At 36.0% G+C, this 17,290-nt stretch overlaps 1 protein-coding gene across 1 annotated transcript in view; it reads left to right on the top strand.

Annotated features, from left to right (window-relative positions):
• Nucleotides 1-13,507: 13,507 nt before the first annotated feature.
• The window catches only part of LOC143234316 (uncharacterized), a 46,425-nt gene continuing 42,642 nt past the window's right edge, over nucleotides 13,508-17,290 (top strand). Inside the window, exon 1 of the mRNA XM_076471604.1 lies at nucleotides 13,508-13,684. Within this exon, the coding sequence (XP_076327719.1) occupies nucleotides 13,618-13,684 (67 nt within the window). The 5' untranslated portion in view covers nucleotides 13,508-13,617. The remainder of the gene's footprint in view (nucleotides 13,685-17,290) is intronic.

Here is a 17,290-nt window from a genome sequence, read left to right as displayed (position 1 = left end):
AGTTGATACAATTATTCAGTACATCTATAAAGAGTGCAGTATCTTCGCTAGGTACTCAAAATATTCGGGGCAATGTGTGCCAATGCTTAGCAACGCCTCTGAGACCGCGTATCACAAGTCGACGAAAAGTGTGATAAATAAACAACATTACGTTTGTTTGTTTTTTTGGTTTCCGAATGGGTTTTCTTTACGAGTTCGAACAGCTGAAGTCGAGACGGCGCTTTATTTTTAAGTAACTGTTTGATGATCGTAAAATAAGCTTTAAATTTATAGTATTGGTAGTTTACTGAAATGAAAAAAAGAAAAACATCAGACGTGATAAGTCGTCTTACATTAGTTCGCTACTGACTTCAGTTTCAGTGGTAAAGTATTGAACGTAATTCTTAATACAATAGCAGTCAAGGCTGGATTGAGGGTTTTATTGGCCCTAGGCTTTTTAACTTGTAGAGGCACCCTCGAGACAGTACTTCTATGTGCAATATATTTATAGTCATAGCTTGAGGCCCTGAACTTCAACCCGGTAAACCCATGCCTGAATCTGGGTTTCATAACAATGGTAACTGTAATTAAGACTATGGAATATAAAAAGGATAAAACATGAGTATACATTTTTATGTATAATTATATTAAATAATAATATATATATATATATTATTCAAGCGCTCGGCCAGAAGGTGGCGCGTGCATCGCAAGAAACTGCATAAGTTCGTCTCTCTGTTATGTAAAATTATTTTCATTGAGTGGTTTATCCACGTGCATTTTACTGGCAGTTTATACTTATTCTGTGTAACGTAGCTTTTGATTGGCTGATGTCAACACGTGCCCTATAGTACTTATGTACCTGTTCTGTTATGCAGAAACTATTTGACTGGTTTACCCACGTGTTTTGTAGTAGTAGTAATGTGCATATCATATTGCTATGCGACTCTAAGTAAACTATTTGATTGACTTGTTTATCCACACTTTTTCCTATAGGTGGCGTGGTTTCTTCTTCACGTGTCGTGTGCCTGTTCCACGTTGTATAATTATTTCATGGTTTATTTGTTTTGTTTTGTTTACATATGCTATGTAAACGCTAGATCAATTAATAATATTTGAAATACAGAAAGACCAACTCCCGCGAGTATGGTCTATATTTAACAAAATTGATATTCAATTAAAAACGAAGTCAACAATAATTGCTGTTCGTCTTTGAAGGAGGCCCGGCATGGCCAAGCGCGTAAGGCGTGCGACTCGTAGTCCGAGGGTCGCGGGTTCGCGCCCGCGTCGCGCTAAACATGCTCGCCCTCCCAGCCGTGGGGGCGTATAATGTGACGGTCAATCCCACTATTCGTTGGTAAAAGAGTAGCCCAAGAGTTGGCGGTGGGTGGTGATGACTAGCTGCCTTCTCTCTAGTCTTACACTGCAAAATTAGGGACGGCTAGCACAGATAGCCCTCGAGTAGCTTTGTGCGAAATTCCAAAACAAACAAACGTCTTTGAAGGAAAGTATATAAAAATATATTAAGCAAGATCCTCTTAATCTTTAACCTTTCAAAGATAAAGATGTTGTTTTTATTAAAAGTTTAAGCAAATTCAAACAACATTTCTATAAAACCAGTACATATCACAATTTAACATATAACTTGTACTTGAGCCCGGCATGGCCAGGCTGTTGAGGCTTTCGACTCGTAATCCGAGGGTTGCGGATTCGAATCCCCATCACACCAAACACGCTCGCTCTTTCAGCCGTGGGAGCGTTATAATGTGTCGGCCAATCTCCCTATTCGTTGGTAAAAGAGTAGTTACCAAGAGTTGCGGTGGATGGTGATGACTAGCTGCCTTCCCTCTAGTCTTACACTGGAAAATGAGGGGTGGCTAACGCAGATAGCTTTCGTGCAGCTTTGCGCGGAATTAAAACAAAAACAACTTTTACTTATGGACGGTATGGTTAACCTGTGAACTCTCTCTTTCTACGCACACACACGCATACACATATGTATATCCTATAAGGCTCAGTGATAAGTCTCGTGCTTATGATGCTAAAAATAGGGTTTTGATACCCGTGGTGAAAAGAGCAGAGATATCCCATTGTGCAGCTTAGTTTTAAAAACGAACGTAAAATTGTTGAAAGATGTACATGTGTGTGTGTAGGTATTTGCATAGCTTTTCACATTAGACTACTTTTTTAAATTATATTTCAAAACTGAACGAAATTTACATCTAGAAAGTATATATTTAAAATTGTAAAACAGCTGTGTCTACATTAGTAAACAATTGTAACTACACTGGAATGGCTAGAGCAGATAAATAGTACAGCGGTATGTCTCTGGATTTACAACGCTAAAATCAGCGGTTCGATTCCCTCTGATGGGCTCAGCGGATAGCTTGATGTGGCTTTGCTATAAGAAAACACATACACAGTGTTTCATCTTTTACTCACTTAGTACTTGAGGTACTGCTGTTCACGGGGTTTAGTCTTTTGTTTGTCATGTGTTCTCTACACTGAGAATTGTTTTTGAATTGTGCGCAAAGATACACGAGGGCTACCTGTGCTAGCCGTCCCTAAATTAGCAGTGTATGACTAGAGGGAAGGCACATAGTCATCACCACCCACCGCCAATTCTTGGGCTATTCTTTTACCAACGAATAATGCGATTGACCGTTCCATATAACGCCTCCATGGCTGAAAAGGCAAGTATGTTTGTTGTGACGGCGATTCAAATCCATGACCCTCAGATTATGATTCGAGCGACTTAATCATCTGGTCATGCCGGGCCCGTACGCTGAGAAGCGACTACATAGTGTTTCATAATTCAAGTTGCTTTTTGTATTAAATTTCGTTTTCTTTTTTACCTTGTAACTGCCTTAAAATAAAGTTTTCCTTTCCAAGTGATCTTGTTCAGAAAAGATAAACATCTCTGATAATACTTAGGATTTGTTGTTTTTTTTACAATAACACATTAATTTTATATTTCCTTGTGAAGTTATAGCTGTTTTAATGATAATTATTATACGAAAATTTGACGTGTGAAAGTGCACATTTCTAATTTTGTGATAAAATAAATAATTTATATTTTTTCCAAAGCAAATAAGATGCGACTGTCAGTTCGTTTTCCTCCACATTTTTCGTCTTTCTTTTAATTTTGTAGCTTCAAGATGAATGACGAAAACCAATATTTAACATTGAACTTAAGTCTATATAAAATGTTTTTATAGTTTTGAATTCGGTTTAAAAAAAATAGAGGGAGAGAAAAAAATATATATATTATTTTAAATCGTCTTTTAAAACATGGAACATTAAGCTCGTGTTTGCCGTATTATAAAACTGTCATTTACTTAGTTTTTTTTACGATAGTATTAGGTGCTTGTTTAAATAATTAAGAAGGAACGAACAGTTTTACATAGAGCTAAACGCCTCATACAAAACGCAAAATCTTGATAGAGTTTTATAAATCAGCTGGTTATCAGTGTAACACAGAGCAGCGACAAGGGCATGGACCATTGCGTCTCATGGCCGTCACACCTTGCTTGTCTTACTGCTTTTCTGGTATCCAAACGTGAGATCGTATCAGACGGCCAGGAGTTGTTATCAAGAAGGGGACTGGCTTAATTGACAAATATGCCTCCCGAGTTCGATGAAACCTCGACGAATCGGCGACACATGCTCTCCCCAGTAATGTCAGACCAGTGTGGTTAAGCCATTACCGGAGCCTAGGAAAGTGTTGCCACTTTGGAAAAATGATCTTAAGACATCCTGCTTCCGTCCTAGGAAAACAAGCCAGGTTTTAATCTAAATGTTTATGGTTTGGAACACGAGAAAACACTAAGCCTGGGAATGTTCCTTCTCTCATTTAGCTATCCAGGGCGGTAATATGAAACAAAGTTTGCATGAAAATAGAAGGGAAAATGATAAGAAAAGAAAAAGGTTTTTTACTAAACCCTGTAAACCGAGTACTTGATCGGAATAACGTGTAATCCTATTTAAAATTTACTAAACTGACTTTTTACAGGCAAAAATCTCTTAAAGTTCGGGACCTACAAATTAAGTGCTAGTTATTTACAAGGTCAGCTCGGGCTATTCGTGACAGCTTTCATCAATCTTTCAAGAAGCACGCGAGTGATTCTGTTTGTTTGTTATTAAGTTAAATGTCACAAAATGGAATACCTGTGCTTTAACCACCGCGAGTATCGAAATCCGATTTCTAATGCGATGATCCCTCAGCTTACCTCTGAGCCACTGTAGAGGTAGATAGTATTTTAATATTGCACACCAACATATAACGGACAGATAGACACATTTCATGACTATTACTGAACCAAATCGATGTAAGTAGTTAGTGAACTTTGCGAATTATTCTCATATATAATATTTAGTAGCGCATTCTTCACTGTGCTAAGAGCCCGGCATGGCCAGGTGGTTAAGGCACTTGACTCGTAATCTTAGGATCGCGGGTTCGAATCCCCGTCACACCAATCATGCTCACCCTTTCAGCCGTGGGAGCGTTATAAAGTGACGGTCAATCCCTCTATTCGTTGATAAAAGAGTAGTCCAAGAATTGGCGCTGAGTAGTGATGACTAGATGCCTTTCCTCTAGTCTTACATTACTAAATTAGGGTCGACTAGAGCAGACAGCTCTCGTGTAGCTTTGCGCGAAATTCAAAACAAAACAAACCACTGTGTTAAATCAGAAAATAAAAAAAAACTGTAAAAAGGGGAACTCAAGACAACACATGGACATTGTCTTGAAAAGGACCGGAGTATTGTGGGTTACTCTGGCCCAAAACATAGTAGTGGCTGTCATGAAAGTTAGGGATGAAGGAAGAGGTCTTGCGCATCTGACCCTCCTGGGTATCTAAAATTCAACATACCCAAATATTCACAAAGAAGAAGCGAAGCATGCTAAGCATTATATATTCGAAGTTTCGAATACAAACTGGAAATTCAGCAAACCTGAGCACAGAAGTAGGAGTGATTATGTTTAATATCAGATTTTAAAAAGAAATAAAAACAAACAAACACATTAGGGAAGAAAAAGTGAGTTTTAAAACCAAATATATTTATAGGATTTGACAAACAATATCTATTAATTAAATGTTTTATTTGTATCGTATCTTCCTTTAAATATATATCATTATTTTAGAAACTCTTTATCATAAAAAAAAATAGAGTATAGGCTCAAACCGGACATAAAAGTTCTCCTTACAGACAGTTAGTTTGGTGTATAGTATAGGTCTAAACCGGACAAACAGTTGTCACTAAAGACATATTCGTGTGCGGTATAGGTTTAAATCGGACATCACAGTTGTCATTACAGAGAGTTATAATATATGAACTAACGTTATATAGGTAACTGATAGGTTGAACGTAATGAATTTACCTTATTAAGTAATGTACCCTATGTAATATAATTAAATATGCTCGAGGTTTAAGCTACTAGGATTTACTGGATGTTTTAATTATATTTATGATGCTAGTATGAATTATCAAGAGATACAAGTGACGTTTCTGAAGGTAATTACATTCTACGTGGGTGTAATATATACAATGTGGGAATAATGTATCTGCAACTATGTGCTGGTTTTTGGTGTAGGCCATATTTATCCAGAATTATCCACAGTTCTTTTGGTTTTTAATATTTCGGTATGGTGCGTGGGTCAGATGGGACTTATCAGGTGTCATTCACTGCATTTATGTATTTCTATCTCTTTCTGTGTGTGTGTGTGTAGTGTAAATAAAAAGAAACGCCAGATTTTGAGTGAGATACTGAAGTATACTCCTATTAGGGATAAGCGTCATGTAGTTAGAGTTATTTTAACTGTATTGTATACGGAGTTGCCACCTCCAACAGTGGTTTTTACAATGGCATGTGGAGTGTTATGTATATGGAATTACAATGGTCTTTGGAATAAGAGTTATGCATTTCGTGTTATTATTGTCCTAACTGATTTCTGCAAAGTTGGTTGAATAAGTGTTGTGTATTTAACGTTATTTGAAGTAATCTAACACTATCTGAAGTATGCTGCTGAGGCTTAATTCATCTGTAGGAACATCAATTGAAAGTATTAGCCAGCTTCTTTCCCAGGAGCTGAGCGGTAAGATTCGGGGGTCGATCCTTGTTGTGGATACAGGAGCTTAAACCATTTGTTTGTATTTTCCTATCTTATCTCGTTGGAGCAACTTTGGGTTGTCTTTGTGAATCTAGAGTTACAACAAGTGGGATTAATTTTTCTACAGTTTGAAGAATTCTTTAGACGTGTAATAGAAGCTTCTGGGAGAATTATACCCTTATACACACTGTGATGATCAATAGTGTAGCAAAACAGCCTAGTTCGAAGTGTTTCGGAGGGTAGTGCACTCCGTATATGTTTCAAAGATAAGAAGAATGGTGTTTCTTTCTACAACTTTACGAGATGACGCTTACGTTGTAAAAACTCTGTCATTTACATGTTAAAATACACTAAATGTTTGTACGTTTTGTTTATATATCAGTTTTAACTTTTTTCCCCAGCTTATTGATCTCAGTCTTATTTGGATCTATCAATCTAGAGAGGTTGTGAGTCACTGTGATGAACGTGGTCAGTAGATCCTGAAGTCTCAATATACAAGTTGTCCCAGAAGTCTGGACTCAAAGTGAAAACAGACATTATACATTCTTAGTGTTAAACAAACACTTTTCTAATGTCAGTTGTACGTATTTCAGGAAAGAAAATACTTGGATGGAACAGTATGTCAATAATTGATACGTGTATTGACTGCTAATGGCACGAATTTGAATAATGAACAAATTAAAAATTAATTGATAATTTCTCCCTATGGGTTCAGACTTTTGTATGTCTATTTGCTTAAGTTTCTTATTCTTTGGTATAGCTTACAGTATGATATTACACTACCATAATAACTCACACATGAATACTTGTGAGGCTGGGAGTGGTATATGAATCCGAGGGTTCATGGTTGGTATCTCGTTGCCACGAAACATTTCTTCATACTTCAAGGCCGTAGATCTGTTGCTAAATTGTACAATTCGGTCAGACCAAAGTAGTTTAACTGTTTATGGTGGATGACGTTGACTACCTGACTTCCCTCTCGTCTGTCAGATCAAAAATTAGGGACGACTGTATGCGTAGATTCTGCTTGCGTCAATTGACGCGAACATTTCTAAAACACGTAAACTAAATTTAAAACTTACTATCAGTGAAGTTAAATATATTTTATTTTGACGTGGTTAATTTCACTCGACCGAAGGTTTATAACATTCAGGTATGAGTCTAATTTTCAAGCCAACTTGTAATAAATGTGAACATGTGATTGTTTACTGGTTAGCTGAAAACAAAGCTAACCTTTATCCTTAGAGTTTTAATCTGGATGTAATCAATAATACCGGTAAGTAGCAGGTTACCTGTGAAGCGTGACTTTCCCTTGCCTTAAATCTCCAGTTACTTCTTTTGTGATAGGGTTATCACACTTTTAACACAGCAATCAAAACATGACCTTTTTACAGTGTCATATATCCACTTAACCGTGTGTTTTTATGTGTTTAGAGCAACTGCAACGTTTATTTAGTTCATGAACTCTTTTTTGTGAACATGAATATAATTTTCTGTTAAAATATAAAGGAGTGTCAACTTTTTTTTCTGCTTTCACGTATAAAATGCTTGAAATCATTTATAAGTTTAAAAGTAATTATTCTGAACTCCCTGTATTTGATGTATTATACAAAATAGCATTTGCAATATACATCTGAGTTATATATATCACATTTTATTCGCTGTTTTTGTCGCCACAAAGGAATTGGTTTGGAGTTTTATAGTGCAAAGCAACTAGGCTATCAAACAAGCAAAAGAATTATATGGCTACATATGACCGTATGTGTTAACAAATATTCAACTTATTTTAACAGTTGATGGTTAGAAGAAAAGGTTATAAAGCTAATATCAAAATAAAACTTTACTTTTAACTTATTGTGGCAAGGCCTTGCATGGTTATGATACTCGATTCGCAAGTTGAAGTTCACGGGTTTGAATTCCGTCGCCGAACATCCTTGTCTTTTCAGCTGTGAGGGCGTTATAATGTTACGGCCAACCTCACTCTTTGTTGGTAAAGAATTGGTGATAAGTAATGTTGATTGGTCGCCTTTTCTCAGGTCTAGCTCTTTAAAATTAGGTACAATTAGCGCAGATATCATTTGAGTAGCTTAGCATGAAATTCTGAAAACAAACAACATCTATAGCAAAGTTTTATTGTTCTTCCAATAACATAATAAGAGAGTTTGTTCGTGCAGTTGTAGAGCTGTAACTAATAATTCCTAAAACTAAAAAATGTAACTTCCTATGTAATGTATTAGAGCAGGTTAAGGTAACAAATTTTAAAAAGCTTGGTGATGGCAGAAGAAGTGAGGAAAAAACAAGGCAGGATGTTAACTTAATTATTGATAATACAGCTAGAGAATAATGTTAAAATTAGTTTGACTGTTTATAATACTGCTAGAGAATAATGTTAAAATTAATTTGACTGTTGATAATACTGCTAGAGAATAATGTTAAAATTAATCTGACTGCTGATAATACTGTTTGAGAATAATGTGAAAACTAATTTGACTGTTGATAATACTGCTAGAGAATAATGTTAAAATTAATCTGACTGTTGATAATACTGCTTGAGAATAATGTGAAAACTAATTTGACTGTTGATAATACTGCTTGAGAATAATGCTATAATTAATTCAGCTAATTGTAACTCTCCTAGAAAGTACTGTTTGTTGGAGTTTCGCACAAAGATACACGAGGGCTATCTGCGCTAGCCGTCCCTAATTTAGCAGTGTAAGACTAGAGGGAAGACAGCAAGTTATTATCACCCACCGCCAACTCTTGGGCTACTTTTTTACCAACGAATAGTGGGATTGATTACGTTACAACGCTCCCACGCCTGAAAGGGAGAGCATATTTGGTGCGACGGGGATTCAAACCCGCGACACTCAGATTACGAGTCGAACGTCTTAACCCACCTGACCATGTCGGACTGCCTAGAAAGTTATTTTATTTTCAGTGGTAAAAACTACTGAAAGCAAGAACCTAATTTCTGATCCTTGTTTAGTAGCTGTAACTGTGGATCTCAAGATAAAACTTTAAGTTCTGGCATATGTTGCGTATTAAAATAATATTATTCAGTCCGGCATGACGAAATGGTTAAGGCACTTGACTCCTAACCCGAGAGTTGCGGGTTTGAGTCCCTGTTACCTCAAAAACTGCTCGCCCTTTTAGCCGTGGAGGCGTTATAATGTGTCGATCAATCTCCCTATTTGTCGGTGAAAGAGTAGCCCAAGAGTTGGCGGTGGATGGTGACGAGTAGTTGCCTTCCCTCTAGTCTTACACTGCTGAAGTAGGGACGGCTAGCGCAGATAGTCCTCGTGTAGCTTTGCGCAAAATTCAAAAATAATATTAAATCCGTCTAACATGAAATGTTGGAAAAATAATATTCTTCGTTAAAGAAAGAGAATTGAAATGATATTGGAATCAAATTGTTACACTTTTTATTTTTGCCAATCATTGAAATAAAAATATGTTATAGAATGAAAACAAAAACAACAAACAAAAAATAGTGATAGGTGAAAGTGGCACTCTTGCACATAAAATGGTGTCTGACGTCATTCATCTCTGACATTAGACAAAAAGTTTTTAAGAGTATGAAAACTTAGGTGATCTGTTGTAATGTTACTTGTAATGTTTTATGTATTGTCACTTTTAGCCAAGGTTTAAAATAAAGGCTTAAAACTCATTATTTGCATCGTTAATTGATATAATATTCTAATCCATAATCAGCAAAGGTATCGATAATACGTTTGTTTATATTCTTCTTCCCCTATAAGATGTTTGGAGAAGCTGACTGCATACTATTGGCCATTTCTGTTCCTCCGTCTTTCGTTTGGAGAAGTTGACTGTTGAATATTGGACTGGGGGTTTCATTTTCACTTACAGTCGTATAAAATATTCACCAGGAGAAGAAGTATTATTAGTTTTTTTTTCACCCTACTTTTGAGTTAGTCTCTTAACATCATTTTTAAATGGTTAACTAGAAGACAGTGATGACCACTTTCCTCTTAACCTAAGTTTACATGCTTGTCTAAGAGAGAGAGCAAGAATTTCATAATGGTTAATTAACATTTCAAACTGTACTTGGTGAAAACAATTATTATATTCCCTTTAACCTGGCATTTAAATGGTTACATAGAAATGATACTCGTGCGATATGGATATGAGAGATGATCATTCATATAGTTTTATTCCCTATGGATATAAGAGAAGATCATATACTTCCCATTCTCTTTGTTTCCCTTAAAATCAAAAGTTCGATTCCCCTCGGTGGACACAGCAGATACTCCCATGTGGCTTTGCTATAAGATAACACACACACACACACATCACCCCTATGGATATCAGAGATAATCATATAATGCCCATCCCCTATGGATATGAGAGATAATCATATAATCCCATCTCCTATGGACATGAGAGATGATCATATAATTCCCATCTCCTATGGACATGAGAGATAATCATATAATTTCCATCCCCTATGGATATGAGAGATAATCATATAATCCTCATCCCCTATGGATATGAGAGATGATCATATAATTTCCATCCTCTATGGATATGAGAGATGATCATATAATCCCCATCCCCTATGGATATGAGAGATGATCATATAATTCCCATCTCCTATGGACATGAGAGATAATCATATAATTTCCATCCCCTATGGATATGAGAGATAATCATATAATCCCATCCCCTATGGATATCAGAGATAATCATATAATGCCCATCCCCTATGGATATGAGAGATAATCATATAATCCCATCCCCTATGGATATGAGAGATGATCATATAATTTCCATCCCCTATGGATATGAGAGATGATCATATAATTCCCATCCCTTATGGATATGAGAGATGGTCATATAATTTCCATCCCCTATGGATATGAGAGATAATCATATAATCCCATCCCCTATGGATATGAAAGATGATCATATAATTTCCATCCCCTATGGATATGAGAGATGATCATATAATTCCCATCCCTTATGGATATGAGAGATGGTCATATAATTTCCATCCCCTATGGATATGAGAGATGATCATATAATTCCCATCTCCTATGGACATGAGAGATGATCATATAATTCCCATCTCCTATGAACATGAGAGATAATCATATAATCCCCATCCCCTATGGATATGAGAGATAATCATATAATCCCATCCCCTATAGATATGAGAGATGATCATATAATTCCCATCTCCTATGGACATGAGAGATAATCATATAATTTCCATCCCCTATGGATATGAGAGATAATCATATAATCCTCATCCCCTATGGATATGAGAGATGATCATATAATTTCCATCCTCTATGGATATGAGAGATGATCATATAATCCCCATCCCCTATGGATATGAGAGATGATCATATAATTCCCATCTCCTATGGACATGAGAGATAATCATATAATTTCCATCCCCTATGGATATGAGAGATAATCATATAATCCCATCCCCTATGGATATCAGAGATAATCATATAATGCCCATCCCCTATGGATATGAGAGATAATCATATAATCCCATCCCCTATGGATATGAGAGATGATCATATAATTTCCATCCCCTATGGATATGAGAGATGATCATATAATTCCCATCCCTTATGGATATGAGAGATGGTCATATAATTTCCATCCCCTATGGATATGAGAGATAATCATATAATCCCATCCCCTATGGATATGAGAGATGATCATATAATTTCCATCCCTATGGATATGAGAGATGATCATATAATTCCCATCCCTTATGGATATGAGAGATGGTCATATAATTTCCATCCCCTATGGATATGAGAGATGATCATATAATTCCCATCTCCTATGGACATGAGAGATGATCATATAATTTCCATCCCCTATGGATATGAGAGATGATCATATAATTCCCATCCCTTATGGATATGAGAGATGGTCATATAATTTCCATCCCCTATGGATATGAGAGATGATCATATAATTTCCATCCCCTATGGACATGAGAGATGATCATATAATTTCCATCCTCTATGGATATGAGAGATGATCATATAATTCCCATCCCCTATGGATATGAGAGATGATCATATAATTCCCATCCCTTATGGATATGAGAGATGGTCATATAATTTCCATCCCCTATGGATATGAGAGATGATCATATAATTCCCATCTCCTATGGACATGAGAGATGATCATATAATTTCCATCCCCTATGGATATGAGAGATGATCATATAATTCCCATCCCCTATGGATATGAGAGATGATCATATAATTCCCATCCCCTATGGATATGAGAGATGATCATATAATTCCCATTCTCTTTTTATCTTTAGACAGGTTTTACACTTTTATGTTAAACATTAGAAAGTAATTTAAACTCTCGTTATAATGAAATCAGATATACATTTAGTAGCGTCGTAACGTCGTTTGAATTTGGTGAAGGTCAAATAGACCCGAAACGCAGTGGAAGAAGTAAACTATTTTTCTCGTCGCCGCCGAATTTTTTGTTTAAAGTCTATATTTCTGCGAAACTTGTAATCAAACTTGTTCATTTTTAAACATAGAGCTACACAATGTAAATATACTTAACATTTAAAATAAAGATTCTACATCCTGCAGATCTGGACTGTTGTTATGTTGTTGTGGTATTATTTGTTATTGCATTGTTGTGGTGTTACCTGTTATTGTATTGGTATACTACTATTTATGATTGCATTGTTGTGGTGTTACCTATTATTGTATTGGTATACTACTATTTTTTTATTTCATAGCTGTGGTATCTGTTATTGCATTGTTGTTGTGTTACCTATTATTGTATTGGTATAGTATTATTTGTTATTTTATTATTGCGCTATTATCTATTTTATTCTTGTATTATTAATTACTGTAGTATTTTTCTTGTATTATTTGTTATTGCGTTGCTTTCCCCCCCCAATTGGCACAGTGTTATATCTACAGATTAACAACGCTAGAAACCGGGTTTCGATACACGTGGTGGGCACAGCACAGATGGCACATTGTGTTGCATTGTGTTCAAATTCAAGTAAAAGCATTGCTTTTATATTATTATGTCGGTATAAATTATACTGAAGTACTATTCAGGTTAATATTAGAAACAACAACAAAATTATTAATATTACGAAATAAATAAACACTCGTCCAGTAATTAAGGTTCAGATGGTGTTGATACTTCGAACCTACAATAAATGAAGTTCAACCTGAAACTCTGAGAGTTGTTATTACGAAATCTATAACCCAACCGATTCTATCCTTCCGCAACTAATAATGTATAAATTAGACGTTTATTACACACACCTAACAAACGAAAGAACTGTAAACAATCTGGAGTCGCTTGTCAACATGCCTATCTCCCAGCCAATTGGATCAGTACCCTGACGTCACGCACGGCCTGGTATATGTAGAGCACCTGACTTGCTTCGTTGTCCAACGCACTTCTAACATACAACGTGGAGGCAAAGCGAGTGGAATGAAATAATCCGTATGCAGGCAGCTCGGCTCTTAATAGGGTGAAACGGTTCAGCATGTGTTTCCAAACCGTTTCGATATTCCAGATCGTCGTCAGCATAGCCCTTTTATCCGCTGGAAAAAGTAAGTGCATTAACGTGTTGACAGCTTGTTTTAGAATTATATTCCCATTTCTTGTAGTCTATATGCGTAAGGTCGTAGAAGCTCGGACGTAGATTAAATCAGCGCAGGTGAAATACGCTGAGGCATAACAAACATTTCATTCAAACGCTTACATACTTTCCATATGCGTTTGTGTGTGTGTGTGTGTTGTCATTTCAGCACCGTAAATATAAGTATGAAATAAAACGCAGCTTTGTATTGTTAGCATTGGATATGTTTACAAATTTAGTTACATCCTGTTAAACAGATGTAGAGGATGTATTTCATACAAACTGTGATTATTTGCTAAGAGACACATTGAAGAGAACACTGTTAGTGGTCAGTCTCAGCTATAATATATAGAACAGCATTCTTAGCTATAAAACACACTAAAAGATAACACTCCTCAACATTGAACCTTCGCTATAACATATTAAAAGTCAACACTCTTCAGTATTATGAGATGTGATACTTAGTCGATTTTTCAGTCTTTTTTATTTGTGTTGTTTTTACAACGCCGTGTGTACAATTTTTGCGAAAGTGTGTTTTATAGAAAATGTCGCCGTAACAAATGTTTCTGTGGCAACCTTGACACACAAGTTTTTGTTTTCTTTTAATTTCGCACAAAGCTACTCGAGGGCTATCTGCGCTAGCCGTCCTTAATTTAGCAGTGTAAGACTAGAGGGAAGGCAGCTAATCATCACCACCAACCGCCAACGTTTTACCAACGAATAGCGGGATTGACTGTAAAATTATAACGTCCCCACGGCTGAAAGGGCGAGCATGTTTGGCGCGACGGGGATGCGAACCCGCGACCCTCAGATTACGAGTCGCACGCCTTAACACGCTTGGCCATGCCGGGCCTACCTTGCCACAAAAGTAGAACATTTGTATTTATTCTATTGAATGAAGTATACATATTTAGACATATAACAAAATACTTACAATTCTATATTTTCAACTGTTTAAAGTATCTAGACTTTGTTGGGTTTTATGGAGACAATTTGAATTTACAGCACATTAGGTTAATGCTTTTATATTTCTGAGACACGTAACGATTTGACAAGTGGATTACGAAACTTGCTTATTTCTGATGTAGTTAACACCTCACTTAGATGTGCATTAACGTTAAAAGTTTTTTTTTTTTTCTCCGGTTCTATTGCTTCGGAAACAAATTCGCGAGTAAAATGGTGTTGTTTCTTGCGTAAAGAGGCGTTGACTATCGGTGAATTTGAAGCATTTTGTATTTCGTTTATTATAAAACTTCATCTTTCGTTAGGTAACGGTGAAACTCCTTGTGTACACTTAACATTACATAGCACAAGATATTAAGAAAATGACGACAGAGTACGATTGTGTTGAACGTTTTTAAGTGTGCTTAATTAGAAAGATTGGAATGACAGGTTATTAAGTGCCCAATGTCTCTATTACGAACGATCATTCATATTCTAAGTAGCTACAGAACATAGACCTGTTTGTCGTAGATATTGAAACTGAAAGGGTCATAAAGCCTTGCCAACCTTGGCAGCGCCGTAAAAGACCATATTATTGAAATGAGCCATAGCAAGGTATGACGAGGCATAGATTTTTGAAGAAACGGAACTGCGACTGTGTTTTACTGAGTTTCAGTTCTAATACAAACAAATGTAAAACTACCAAACTTTACAGAAGATATTAAGTTTGAACTTGGGAAATGCTTTATTTTCGTTCTTTTATTCCATATATCCTGATGCTTCGGACAGATTAACATCTATAGAGTATGTTAAATACTCTCAACATTGACGGGATACTGAACATCTTGATGTGTGTTGGATGTTCTGGGTAACGTGAGGTGTTAAAACCCCTTGTTGCATTGACAACTGCAGGCTATTATAAACTCAGGTGTGTTGAACGTTCTGCGAACTGTATCGTAGTAAAACCTCTTGGTATACTGGACGTTCCTATGTCTTTGGGGTTCTAATTCATTTTGTGCATTAGACGTTCTGAAATGTGTGTTGTAGTAAAACCTCTTGGTATACTGGACGTTCCTATGTCTTTGGGGTTCTAATTCATTTTGTGCATTAGACGTTCTGAAATGTGTGTTGTAGTAAAACCTCTTGGTATATTGGACGTTCCTATGTTCGTGGGATTCTAATTCATTTTGTGCATTAGACGTTCTGGGATGTGTGTTGTAGTAAAACCTCTTGATGTTCTGGACGTTCCTATGTCTTTGGGGTTCTAATTAATTTTGGGCATTAGACGTTCTGAGCTCTGTGGATTACCATATATCTTGACATATTAAACGATCTGTGATATGTGGATATGATTCGTCTACCTTATCGATAAAACTTATCGTTATTTTACAGTTTCCAATTTGTCTGCGTATTCTGTTTCAAATAACCAGCGAAGAGTATGTCTCATTGCGTATATAACACATCATGTAACGGGCTCTGTGTACGTTTCGATCTGTAGATACCAAGTGTCTGTTTTGTCATGTAGATAACACATGATGCAATGGGCTCTATATACGTTTCGCCATGTAGATACCACGTGTCTATTTCATCACGATGTAACACGATATAAAAGTTTTGTGTAGGTTTCGCCGAATAGATAACACCTGATGTGACACGATATAAAAGTGTTTCGTGTCCGTTTCGCCGAATAGATAACACCTGATGTGACACGATATAAAAGTGTTTCGTGTCCGTTTCGCCGTGTACTTATTTCACCGTATAGATAATACCTGATGTGTTTGTACGCCTTCGCCGTGTATATTTATGATGAACCAGCAGATATTGTGTGTTTTTATTTATTTATAAATCCAAATCACATGATTTGCTTGAGGTCACAGTAATTATCCTTCAAATTTCTCGACAGAAACTGATATGAGGAGTGTAGAAAAGTGCGTGTAGATTTTCACGTTTAACTTCTCTCTCTTTATAAAATGCAAAACCTTCTTGGCTCTCATCAGGAAACATGATACATCTTAGAGTTTTACGTCAACATAATGGAGAAATATCTAACATGCATCAAAGTAATTGATGCTAAGTCTGACATTTGACCATCAAGTGGATGGAGCTCTTGGAAGTAAGAAATGTTGCTCATTTTGGTTAGCAAGTCCTGACAAAAACAACGAATGGTTTGGTAAATATGGTTAGTTTAAACTTAAACAATAGCGGAGAAAAAAGTATTCGAATTTAAATGACAAAAAAGTTATTGTTCTGTTGATATGGGGTTATAATATAATTATAAATCGAAAAGATAACTTTCGGTAGTGATTGCTATCTTGATACATATATTTATTGATTTAATAAGAATAATTAATTTTGGGGGGTTGAAAATTTTAAGGGGGTAGTTTTTTATTTTTTTGAAAGTGAAAAAACCCAAAAAACGTGAGGTACAGTGTTGGATTGTACTGCAGTTGTGCAGTAAAAACGTAAAACTGGTAATTTTTTGCCAGATTATTTTAATCTTCTGGCCTCTACAACTGAAGGTAAGTTTAAGTTTAGTGCTAATGAAGAATACTGAGTGTTATAACCTTAGTAGCAGAAAAGTAGTTAATAACTCTAATTGCTAAGGCTGAAAATAAATCCTGGTAGTAATTGTTAT

Source organism: Tachypleus tridentatus, chromosome 12, assembly GCF_004210375.1.
Source record: "Tachypleus tridentatus isolate NWPU-2018 chromosome 12, ASM421037v1, whole genome shotgun sequence".
NCBI lineage: Eukaryota > Metazoa > Arthropoda > Merostomata > Xiphosura > Limulidae > Tachypleus > Tachypleus tridentatus.
The sequence above is the reverse complement of the archived record's forward strand: the minus strand, read 5'-3'. Positions and strand labels throughout refer to the sequence as shown.